Raw genomic sequence first — 12,466 nt, forward strand, 5'->3', positions numbered from 1 at the left:
CTTGTCTGTAGAACAGGGTTTCCAGACTACATCAAAAATAAAATTAACAAATACAAAAAAATATGTATATATAAAATTGATAAAAATAGAAAAAAAAATCCCTTGTCTTCCAACAGTACAAAATGTACTATAGGTTTGCAAATAACCTTTTGTGTGTGTGTGTGGGAGCAATATAAAAACATCTATTCAGCTTGTGCATATAAAAGAATGCTACCAAACTTGTATGCTTTATACAGACTCATTGAGTTCTTTACAAGAAACCTCTTCTGCTATGCTGGATATACACTGTACCTATATACAGTGCACATCTAGCACTTTGTGAGGTTCTATAACTGTTGTACAAAATGAAGGTCCTTAATTTTTATGGTTGGTTATGCTGGATTCCCCACGAAGTTTAGAATTAAGGGCAGTGAAACTGCTGATGTTGCTAGATCTGCTCTACTTTTTCTACGTTACTGTTTGTCAGGCATCTATGTAGACTGTGGGCAATTGATAAGACCAAAGCTAATTAACCAGTGATAAGTCATCTTGGCAGGAAGAACTGACAAATAAATTGCATGAGATTAAGCTTGAAATTAAGCATTGTTTGCTAGTTCCACTCAGCATAGAAATGAAAAGTTATTCTCGCTAGGCTCCACATAGATCACAATCCTCTAACACATTCTTATCTATTGAGAGCTGATGACCTACCTATGTGTGAACAAGGCAACACTTGTGTCACCTTTTGCCCTTTCTAGAAAGGAATGAAACATTTACTTATCTTGCTAAGCCATACATTTTCAGGCAGATCTTATCAGACTCAGACAAATTGCATTAAGTTTTGAACTTTTTTACAAAGAATCAATTTGTATAAACACGTTTGATTATAAATTCTTTGTAGATACCACACTTAACTTCTTTTTTTTTTTTAATTTGCTTTATGTGTATAACTTGTTATTTGCCAGTTTATCTCTTTATTATGATTTACTATTACCTTGAATACCAATGTAACCTTTGGTTTGAATTAGTATGACCTTAGCAGTCTTACTATCTGCAGACTCTCCCCCCCCCCCCATACCACTTTTTGATACTTGCCTGTTGACAACCCACCTATCTAAGTCAATAGTTCTAATAAGTCAATATTCTATTCCTGTATCTTCCAATTTATGCCACAACTTTTCAGATGATATCCTGTCAAATGCCTTAGCAAAGTTACATGGTATCATCCATTCCCTTCATCCAACTGAGCTGCAACCTTGCAATTTGCCCAGACATGACCTCTCTTTTGTCATTCCTTGTAAAATATAATTTTTGCAGAACCATTTCTATATGAGTTTTCACTAACTTCTCTAAAATCTACTACCACTCCAGAGATATTGATAGGTTAGTAGTTACAGTTTATGCATTGCCCTTGTACAGCAGGACTATCATCTTTCCATTTCTCTTTCCTTAGCTGAGAAAACATAACCAGTTCAGCTTTACGTTACTTTTGCATATGTATTGCCATCCCATCTATTCCTATTGCCAAATTCTTATTCAGATTAATATTCAGCAAATCTTGACCCTCCTTTTCAAGATATGAGAAAACTGTGCACTATGTTGCTTTCACTGGGTTGGTAGATCTTAGCTGTATGCACTCATTATTTGAACAATCTCATCAGATTCTGACCCAAATGTACTTACTCTCTGCATTCAGCAAAATTGTTCTTCCACATTCATTATCTTTTAAAAATTTTCTATTTTGTGTTACTTTTTTTTAAGAACATTTTTCTTCTGAAAAATAACATAAGAAATATTAAAACGAAACTATAATATTTAAATATTATATATATATTATTATTATTATTAAAGGTCATTTCTGAGCAATTTACCCAGCCATGATAATGAGTGAGCTTTTTTAAACTATATACTTCTCTCAATTTAAATTAAATTTTTCATTTTATTCATAATGATTTTGCATTTGAAATATGTACATTCTGTTGTTATCTACTTTATTTTAGAGTACTGGGTTCGTACACATATTTGTACTGTTATTCTTCCATTTTTGTAATTAAAATTTATTTTAAGTTCTCCATTCAAAATCTCCAGTTCCTATTTACCTAAACTGAGCTGTATTTCTTTATATTTATTATAATTTCTGTATGATCCTATTAATGTTGTTCTATTACCAGGACAAAGTAGCACAAAACAAACTTCTGATGTAAATAAACAGCTGATTATTTAGAAAACATTTAGTTGTTGTTTAATTATTGGCTGTTTATTCTTTATTTATGCTAGAATGCACTGCTTTGCTCCAGTAGCTATAAAAGTTAAAGATTATCATAAATGCTTTCCCAGATGTTTCACTCTATCAATCCATTCTAAATAATCTATATTTTTTTATTTATTCATGTGGCTAAGAAAATAATATAACTTATATTCCATGTAGCAGAAATAATATAGTTACGTGATTACTTGAACATCAGAAATGTTAGCAGTTTAATGAAAATTTAATGATACTAGCATTGAGATCACTCATGTGACTGACTTTCTTATATTGTATATTTGAATACAAATTCTCCTTTTCAAATGGCCATACATTTACATTTTTTTAAGTTTATTATAATTACTAACTACTTAATTGATTATTATTTTCTTTAGGTATTGTTTTTTTGGATGAGGTTGATAAAATAGGGGCTGTTCCAGGCATTCATCAATTAAGAGATGTTGGGGGTGAAGGAGTCCAGCAGGTAATGTGTGTGTTTATATATATATATATATATATATATATATATATAAACATGTGTGTGTGTATATCTAGGGTCCTCCCCTTTTAATTCTTTCTGCACTTCATTGTGATAAGGTGTGAATAGAAATACTTTCATTACAGGCAAATGAATTACTAATAACTTACAGCTGTGGTATTATATGTGTGCATCCAATAAGCTGCTGGGGGGAGCAAATAACATATGATCCTGTAACTTTTAGATATTCATTTATAATAAGCATTAAAAAAAACAAACACTAACCAATACTGCAGGTGTATGAAAAATTAATAACTTTATTGTATCACTAAACACGGTATAAAAAACAATTGGTCTGTGTACTCTATATATATATATATATATATATATATAAAATTAGTGTAATTAGAGAAAACTGAAAAATTATATAAATGACTTGCATAATGAAAAATACTTCCCCTCCTACAGACACTATACTATAAAGTGTGCTACTTTTATTGTAGCACCAAACAGTATCTAATTAAACACATTGTCCTAACATGCTCTTTCAAATTTTCAGTTTCAGAAAATGCATGATAATACATGAAAATGTACAATGTTTATAATGCACTCAATGGGTGCAGAAACAAAAAATTTATGTTAAGCAAATATAAATATATGTGCACATATCCATTAATGCCTTTGATTCCCCAAAGGGAGTAGACAAGGCCATTAGTCCTGACTTACTTTTGAAAACTAGTGGGCAGGTAGCCCTTAGCCAATTGCAGAATAGCTGACCTTATCAGTGATTTTAATTAGCACCTTAGGAAGGATAGTATGGCAGACAAGTGCCGCCATCTCATGGGGTTCTAATCCTAACAATATACATATATTGTTGTCGTAAATGGTCAGAGTTCTACAGTTGAATTTCTTGAGTTTATGAGATGAAAAGACTAGGAGGAAAAAAACCTCCTTTCCCATCAGAGATCAACTAACTCAGGAACTGGGCAATAAAAGGCTCAGAAAAAATTCCTCCAGTTGGCAAGTAGAATGAAACTTAGAAAAGTTTTTCCTCAGGTAGCTTAGTGCTATGGATGCAAATGTTATTTCCACAGGGGCTACACAGAGAGAAAGAGCGAATTTAAATTTTATTGAGATTTTCTATATCATGAACACAGTTACTAATTTTACAAATATAATTCTACTAAAAAATTTCAACTAGCATGCTGTATATATGTACATGTGGAAAACTCTGTTAAAATGCACCTGCTTGACACAAAAGGGATATAATGTATGGTAAAGCAAGTTCCTATGTGAAGTGAACTTTATGAAACACCCACTTGGTGTGAACATATTAAGAGACTAGATTAGCAGCTTCAACCAACATGCTGTTGGTTTGAGTTCTGCCAAGGAAAGGAATGTTTGTGACTGTGTTTTTAGGTGGGAGGTGAATTTCCTCGCCCACTGTAAGACTGCCACCCATCTTATTGAAGCCTGAAGTGGCTTGAGAAAGTTTTCATATTTGTTCTCTAGTACAGAGATTTTGGATTATGCAAAAAATAAAATGATAAATAATTAAATTCTTAGAGCACATCCATGGTACTCATACATTATAAGGTAACCTTTCATGGGTGGGAATACGTTAAAAATTTGAACAAGGGAGAAAAAAAGAAAACACTTTTTTTTAATAATTTAATTGGTAGAAAGAAAATATTTCTGCCAATTAAGTTATTTTAAAAAAAGGTATTTTCTGAATGTATGGTACTATGTGAATGGAACCTGCAGAACCCACAGTATATCATACAATAATATATTGTGCCTGGGTTATTATTCATTTGTCTACTATCTCTTCACCAGATGCTGTTTAAAATTAGTAATAGTCTTGAGCCATCTATTCCTGATTGGAATTTAACTGCTTCTTAGGCTCAAAAGTTAGGACTAAAATGGCTTCGTCTGCACCCTATGGGATTAAGAGGATTACAGATTTTTAGTGGATCTGTTATGACCTGATTGGAAAATCCATAGAAAACTTATGATCATATGAATTTAGGAACAGCAAGTATTTGATACTATAAAATTACATATTTGTAATATAATAAATTAAATTTCAAATGCTGAGAAATTCTTTTAATCCTTTATCAAAGTGTAAGCAAACAAAGTCTGCATGTGAAGTTTCTTCAAAACTCGGCTACTTGTATATAGAAGCTAATTGTCCCTTAGTATTCCATAATGCAAACATAATGGAATTATGGGTAGTGGCCCTTCCCATAATGCATAGCATTATGGGAAGGGCCACTTCCAGACAAAACCTGACTGGTTTTGTCTGGTAGTTTTAAACTTCTGATAACATCTGCTACATGTAATTAATTTTTTTCTAGTTTTTTATACAAGTTTTTGTATCCCCAGATGATATAAGTCTGATGACTTTTGAAACTCATCATGTTATGTTGTTTATTTTGATAAACTTGTTTTATATTTAAAAACATATAGACAATTTTTAATAAATTAAAAAAAAAAAAAAATAGCCTATTTTTCTACCTACTTCAGGGTGAAGGCCTCTCCCATTGCAGAAGGTTTTGGGTGTATTACTTCCATGGTGACCTAGTCCAGATTGGGAGTAGATAATCACAAACATCCATGCCTATGTGGGATTCAAACCTGCAGACTCTTGGCTTAAGTGCAAATACGCTAACCACACGGCCAACCATGCCAGTTATAAAAATTAACAGCCTATTTTTCTACCCCTCTCGCAATGATGAAGGCCTCTTCCATTGTGTGAGGTTTTGAGTCCACTACTCCCATGGTGACCCATAACCATATCGGGTGAGGACAATAACAAACATCCATGCCTATGCAGGATTCGAACCCGCACCTTTTGACTGGAGAGCAGATACACTAACCACTCGGCCAACCAGGCCGGCATAGTGTACAGGAAATTAAATGAAAATGAATGGATAGCAAGCAGGAAAAAAAAAAAAGGAATGGCAAAATTATGTTAACAGAATACAAATCCATAGAATAATTATAAGAATGGAAAAATGTAAACAAAATCCTAAATGACAAATTGAAAAGTTCGAGGAAATGGTGGAAACTTAGATAGTAATTCACACTGTTGCTGGTCTAAGACGAGTCGCTGGTCTAACACTTAAGGTAAAAGAGAATTACTTCCACCTTTCAGAATTGTTTTAAATGTGTGCTAAGAATTTTGTGCATTTTTTTTTCTTTCATTTTCTTTTGTCTCACTCACTTCATAGTGAGTCAGACGAAATGTGAGATCTAATGGTGTATTTTGTAGATTATATGTGGTTATTCTGCTTATAGACTTGCACTTAAAAAGAAAAAAGAATCTTACTCAAACATATCTGCATGTTCACTTGGATATTCTGATAGCCTTAAATGCCATCCTTTTTTTTTTTTTTTTTTTTTTTGGTGCATACTCTTTATAAATCCTTGAACCGTACAAACCACTTTCATCTTTTACCTGTATAAATTGTGACTTTCTAGAGTCATTTCTTTTATAGCAATTTTCTGGCTGACTACAGCATTCATTTTCAACTAGCTCTCATTTCACATTTGTACTATGATCCAGATAATAAAGATGCCAAGATATTTGCTGTCATTAATAGTTTAAAAAAAAATTATTCATTTAATCCGACCCCAAACATACTTAATTCGTTTCCTTGCAGTTGATATTTGGAAGTATCATTATTGACAGTCTATAATAAATTTAGTTTAATCCTTTATCCAAGTGTGAGCAAACAAAGTTTGCACCTGAAAATATCTTCAGGACTGAGGCAAGGTGGTGCAACTTGTAGCAAAGGTGGACCAAGCTCTCATGACTCCTTGTCTCAGCATCTCCCACGATGTAAAGCACATCTCCTTGCAGACATGTATAATGCTATGCATTAAGGGAATGACCACAACCCAGACTGGTTTCGACCTTCATTGAGGTCTCGTCAGTGGGAGGCAGACCCAGAAGTGGTGACACTAAGGCAGAAGCAATGGAGAGGTCATATTTACCTATATGAGTTGCCAAACGATGTACCACCTTATTAAATTACTCTGGATTTAGAGAAAGATGTTCGAAGTTTATTTTGCACTTGGTTAGACTATAATAAATTTAGTTTAATCCTTTATCCAAGTATGAGCAAACAAAGTTTGTGCCTGAAAATATCTTCAGGACTGAGGCAAGGTGGTGCAACTGTTAGCAACTCGTAGCAAAGGTAGACCAAGCTCTCATCACTCCCTTGTCTTAGCATCTCCCACCATGCAAAGCACATCTCCTTGCAGACTGTTGTGTCTTCCTATCTTGCTGACTGATTCATTTATGTTGGTTAATCGAATTTATCGTTATTTCCTTAAAATTCCGTTTTTATTTATTAGATGTTGATTGATACTGATCCGAATATAAAGAAATTTATATTATCCTGCGCCACTTTATATTCAGTTTAGTCTATATATTGCAGAGGAATCAGTCATCAACTAACGTTTTGCAATCTCACTTTTCTACAGGCCGAGGTTATTAATATCTTTTAAGACTTCCGCAAGGTCCGATAAATTTTTATGAGCGGTGCAATGAATGAAGATCAGGCAAACAACGAATTGAATTCAATAAAACAAAACATTTAATGCAGGGTTATATAACATGTACATCCAAGTATAGCTTTCTAAACAAGATAATGCAAATGAACAAATCCAAAATCTTTGAGATACAGGTAACTTTTCAGTTAGGTTTTAAGTTTAAAGCAAGTCTTAGATCTTATTATTCAAGAGATATGTATTTCTATCACAACTTGTTTCTATTCTATGAGACAACTCAAGTCATCTACACATCAATTTAGTTCTAGTACTCAGAAAAAATACAATGCAATAGGTATCAAACATTCAACTCTCAGTTCTCTATATTCTGTCAATTTATAAAAAAATAGATCTCACAGTTCAAAGTTCCAGAATTCACAATAAATATTCTTATAGTTGGCTTCTCTAATTCACTTCTAGTCCATTAACACTTAATTGAATTACTAGGCAGTTAACAATTCAAGGGGGAACACTTTAGTGCTTTATTCCTTTGACTATTTATAGTTAAATGTCACAGCTAGGTTTAAAATGAATCAGGTGGAACTACTTTCTTTTGCTTCACACTGGATAAAAAAAAAGATAAGTCTTACCGGGTTATGACTTCAGCACATTGAATTTACTTAGGCACATTTTCAAAGTTCCTGTTAACTGATTATCATGAGAAAACACAATTCAAAGAAATCTTCACTATGTTAACTGAAATATTAAACACAGAGCAACATAAATCTTGACACATTGGATTTACGACATGTACAAATTCCTTATTTTCAACTATGTTTTGACTTCAGCTCTGGAGTATTCTTTCTCTAATCATAGGAATCTATTGTATTATCTGAATCCCATAGAAGTAGTTATTAATGCCTTTTTATTCCCGGTGCTTCTCTTGCCGAATTTTCCGCATAACACAACTCGTCCTTCGTTACACACGACCACTCTCTTCGCTGTCCCTAAGCTTTCTCTTCCTTGTTTTCTTTCATTTCTCAATCAACTGTGTTCATTCTTCCTGCCAAAATCCGGTTCTAACCAGTTCAGCTTACATCCACTGGCTTCCCTCTATATCATAGCTATTCACGTTCTAAGCACGCGCTAACTAAAAGCAACTCCGTTTCTCCTTTACTAGCCAATCAAATTCAATCAGAAGAATTACATAAAATCATATCAGCAGAATTCCACATATTTACATTCTATTTTTAGAAATAACAAATAAAGAAATAATCCATAATTCATATAAAATACATTTAAATATGATAAATACAAATTCTTATAATATATATACACAGCTTCTTACAATATTAATACAGGAATAAATAAAATACATTGAATGACATTTTGATACAGAGCCCTTTCATTACCAATACAAATCCCAAAATTATATAATTAAACAATAATAAAAAAACTGAAAGTAATTATATGAATAATAATTTATAAACAAGAGACTAATAACAAATGCTATTTACAAGTCTTGCTTAAGTTATGGCAGATTGTTAAATGTGAATGAAATATTATAATTCTCAAATATCTTCAATTCACAATTTAACAAATTTACGACCTTTATTATGGTCTCATCAGTGGGAGGCAGACCCAGAAGTGGTGACACTTTAATAATAAAGTGGTACACCGGTTGACAACTCATGTAGGTAAATATGACCTCTCCATTGCTTTAGTGTCACCACTTCTGGGTCTGCCTCCCACTGACGAGACCTCAATAAAGGTCGAAACCGGTCTGGATAGCGGCCCTTCCCTTAATGCTAGCCAATCAAATTCAATCAGAAGAATTACATAAAATCATATCAGCAGAATTCCACATATTTACATTCTTTTTTTAGAAATAAAAAATAAAGAAATAATCCATAATTCATATAAAATACATTTGTACTTTACATGGTGGGAGATGCTGAGACAAGGGGTGATGAGAGCTTGGTCCACCTTTGCTACGAGTTGCCAAACAGATGCACCACCTTGCCTCAGTCCTGAAGATATTTTCAGGCGCAAACTTTGTTAGCTCACACTTGGATAAAGGATTAAACTAAATTTATTATAGTCTAACCAAGTGTGCAAAATAAACTTCCAACATTATTGGCAGTCACTTGCAAATGAGTTTGGAAATACCTGATTAGGTCAATGCATGATTTGCCCAAACTTCTGCAGTGGTAATGTTTTCAAGAGGCATCGGTGTCAAGAAGTATTTCCATGTGTGATCTTGTGCACTTTTCATATTTTCTTTATCTCTGTGGCAAGCTGCACAGTTTCAAAATACTGAGATCCTATAGGTACTACTTTTCTCTGTGATGGCCAAGCTAAAATCATAGCTTCCCAGTTGTTCATGTAGATGTTACGTCTTCATATGTACCTTAAGTTATTCATGTAGGTAAATATGACAAAAAAATGCCAAACAACAAGAAGAAAAAGTGTTCTTTTTCTTCTTGTTGTTTGGCATTCCTGTCTTTTTATCGCAGATTTTCATGCCAGATTTCTCATGGTAATTATTCAGTTTAAGAAATCCTCCAGACCTGCTCTTTATTGCACTATACCCGTATAAAGTAAATAGTTAAGATTAACATCTCCAAGTTTGATATCCAGCATTATGCCACTTCATAATGTGAGCTATACAGATTATGAATAAGTATGCAGATAGTGCGTGTAACTTGTCTTATACCTGATTTTACAAAAAAATTTTATAATGTAATGTACCATTTACACAATACATTTGTAGCATTTTGAACAACTTTCCTCTTGGCACCTTGTCATGTGCCTCTTTCAGATCTGCAAAACTTAAATACAGATCCTTTTTGTGATTTCTCAACTGTTTGTCTTAAAGTGAAAATCTGATCCTGTTAACCTCTGTTTGGCCTGAATCCAGCTTGATTTTCTCCAAGTTTTCTTTCTGCAATTTTTCTTAGCATCTTATCAAGTATGCTTATATAAATACACTTAGAACACTCAGGAAATTCCTCTGTAATCCTAACATTCAGTTTTATTTCTCTTTTTATAGATGGGTATTATGAGTGCTCTGCTCCAGTCTTTCGTATTTGAGCATTTTCGAATAATATCTATTCCAACTTTTATCACATTTCAAGTTTTTGATGGCTTTTTTCTAACTCAACATTGATATGTACTGCTTACTGCATCCTCTATATTTTCTGCTCTTCTCACTGCTTGTTTTAATTTAAGTTTTTCAAAGTGACTACTTCCATGATCTAGAATGTTTTTCAGTTTTCATGTCATCTTTTTTCTTCTCAGATTCCTTTTACAGTACTCCTTATACCATTTAGTTACTTTTACACATAGGCTTGCTTTTTGTTCTGTATTCCCTCAGAGCACATGCTGACTTACTTGCTGAGAACTTTTGCAAGTAAGTTTTATAGTACTCTCTTTCTTTTTTTCCATGCCTACTTCTTTAATTTCCTAAGTCCACCATGGGGTTTGGATTTTTCTATCCATGCTTCTCTGGCTGAATCAGTCAATATTTTCTTCAGTCTCATACTTAGTTTCTAAGGTTTGGTTCTTGTTTTCAAACTCTTGCATCTTTCCTTGAAAAATGTTTGTATATTTGAGTCTACGACTTATATCTGAGGTGACTAGACTCATTTTCAAAACCATAGATGTTTTCATTATGAAGTTCATTTTTATCCTGCTTAAAACTAAATGGTGATCACTTCTTTTTTCAAATCTGTATACTCTTGTGTTCTGAACTAGTATGGAGATATCACTATCAACAATAACATAGCCAGTGAGGCCTTTCTATCTCGCCACATGAATTTGTGTGTACTTTTATGTTATAATATGATATTAGTAGTTACTAGTCCATGCCTTGAATAGAAATCTAGTAGGTACTTAACCATTTTTATTAGCTATGCTCTTTTCTCCAAAACATTTTTGTATCTCAGATATCCATTTCCTACTCTGCTATTTAGATTTCTAATAAGTACCAACATTTTCTTTGTCAATTGTTTTTCTAAGGATTAAAAAAATCTTCTACTTCTTCCTTGGTTGAAACTTTTGTGAGACTAGCCACAAATAAGTCTAGTTGTCCAATTCCCCATTTTGATGTTTGCCCTCATCACTCTACCTGTTATTGCTTGCCATTCAAGAAGATTATCCTCATATTTAGTACCGAATACTAAAGCTACTTCTTCCTTTTCATAATCTGTCTTTTTGCTGAACATAGTTATTTGGTTAATTTCATGTTATTTGGATTTTGTTATAACCAAAAACCAAACTAAAGTTATGTGGTTTTTGCTGAACATAGTTGTATGGTTATTTGCTAGCCTATAGTACATTTTGTACTGGGCGGGCTAAGCTTTTTTTCTATTATTATCAATTTTATATTTACATAGGCTGGAAACCGTTCTCCGAAGACTAAACATGAAACCTTTTCAAGCCATTCAGGCCTCCAGTAAGCAGGGCAGTAGTTCACATTGGGCAATGAATTCATCTCCCACCTAAAGACAATCACAAACATTTATGTCCACAGTGGAATTCAAACCTGCAGGCACGCTAACCATGCAGCCCGCCAGTTAATTGAAGATCAGATAACACAGCTCACTGTAGTTTTTTAGTCACAATTTTTTTTTATAAAGATTAGTGATTTAAGGCTGATGAAGTGGGGAGCCAGGTGATCAAATTTCAGTAACACAAGAATAATCTGATGTCACATTTGGAGGACTCAGTATATAATTAATAATGCATTTCTTCTGGTCATCATCACTAATGTTATTGATTTATATTTTTAGGGCATGTTGAAAATGTTGGAAGGTACATTGGTTAATGTTCCAGAACGTAATTCCAGGAAACTAAGAGGAGAAACAGTAGTTGTTGATACAACAAACATATTGTTTGTTGCTTCTGGAGCATTTAATGGCTTAGATAGAATAGTTAGTAGAAGGAAGAATGAAAAGGTAACATTTCACAATTTTTGCTTGAGGCTTAATGTTTTATCTACTTGATTATTTGCCAACTACCTTATTTACTTTTTTTCTTTTTTTTTTTTTTGGAAAATACAATTGAAAAATAAGTTGATAATAAATTAATTGTAGTAAAGTAAAATAAAATAAAAATAACTTTTTGATATGAAGGACCTGGGTTTAAATCTCATCTAAAGGTGAGATAGCCAGTCCCATATGGAATAGAGATATTTTTTGGCTCGTAGAAACTGGTTTTTATCCCAACAAAACAGACAACCTGTCCAGAGGAACACAGAGGAATTT

The 12,466-nt window shown here is 33.0% G+C and overlaps 1 protein-coding gene across 3 annotated transcripts in view; it reads left to right on the forward strand.

Annotated features, from left to right (window-relative positions):
* ClpX (Caseinolytic protease chaperone subunit) overlaps nucleotides 1-12,466 on the forward strand; it is a 201,486-nt gene that overhangs the window by 143,019 nt on the left and 46,001 nt on the right. For all 3 annotated transcript variants that reach the window (XM_090406130.1, XM_090406128.1, XM_090406129.1), the window contains 2 exons: nucleotides 2,620-2,708; nucleotides 11,993-12,157. In XM_090406130.1, the coding sequence (XP_090262256.1) occupies nucleotides 2,620-2,708; nucleotides 11,993-12,157 (254 nt within the window). The remainder of the gene's footprint in view (nucleotides 1-2,619; nucleotides 2,709-11,992; nucleotides 12,158-12,466) is intronic.

The sequence above is a fragment of the Typopeltis vanoorti genome, chromosome 16, assembly GCF_054136105.1.
Source record: "Typopeltis vanoorti isolate ZY-2024b chromosome 16, IOZ_Tvanoo_1.0, whole genome shotgun sequence".
Lineage (NCBI taxonomy): Eukaryota > Metazoa > Arthropoda > Arachnida > Uropygi > Thelyphonidae > Typopeltis > Typopeltis vanoorti.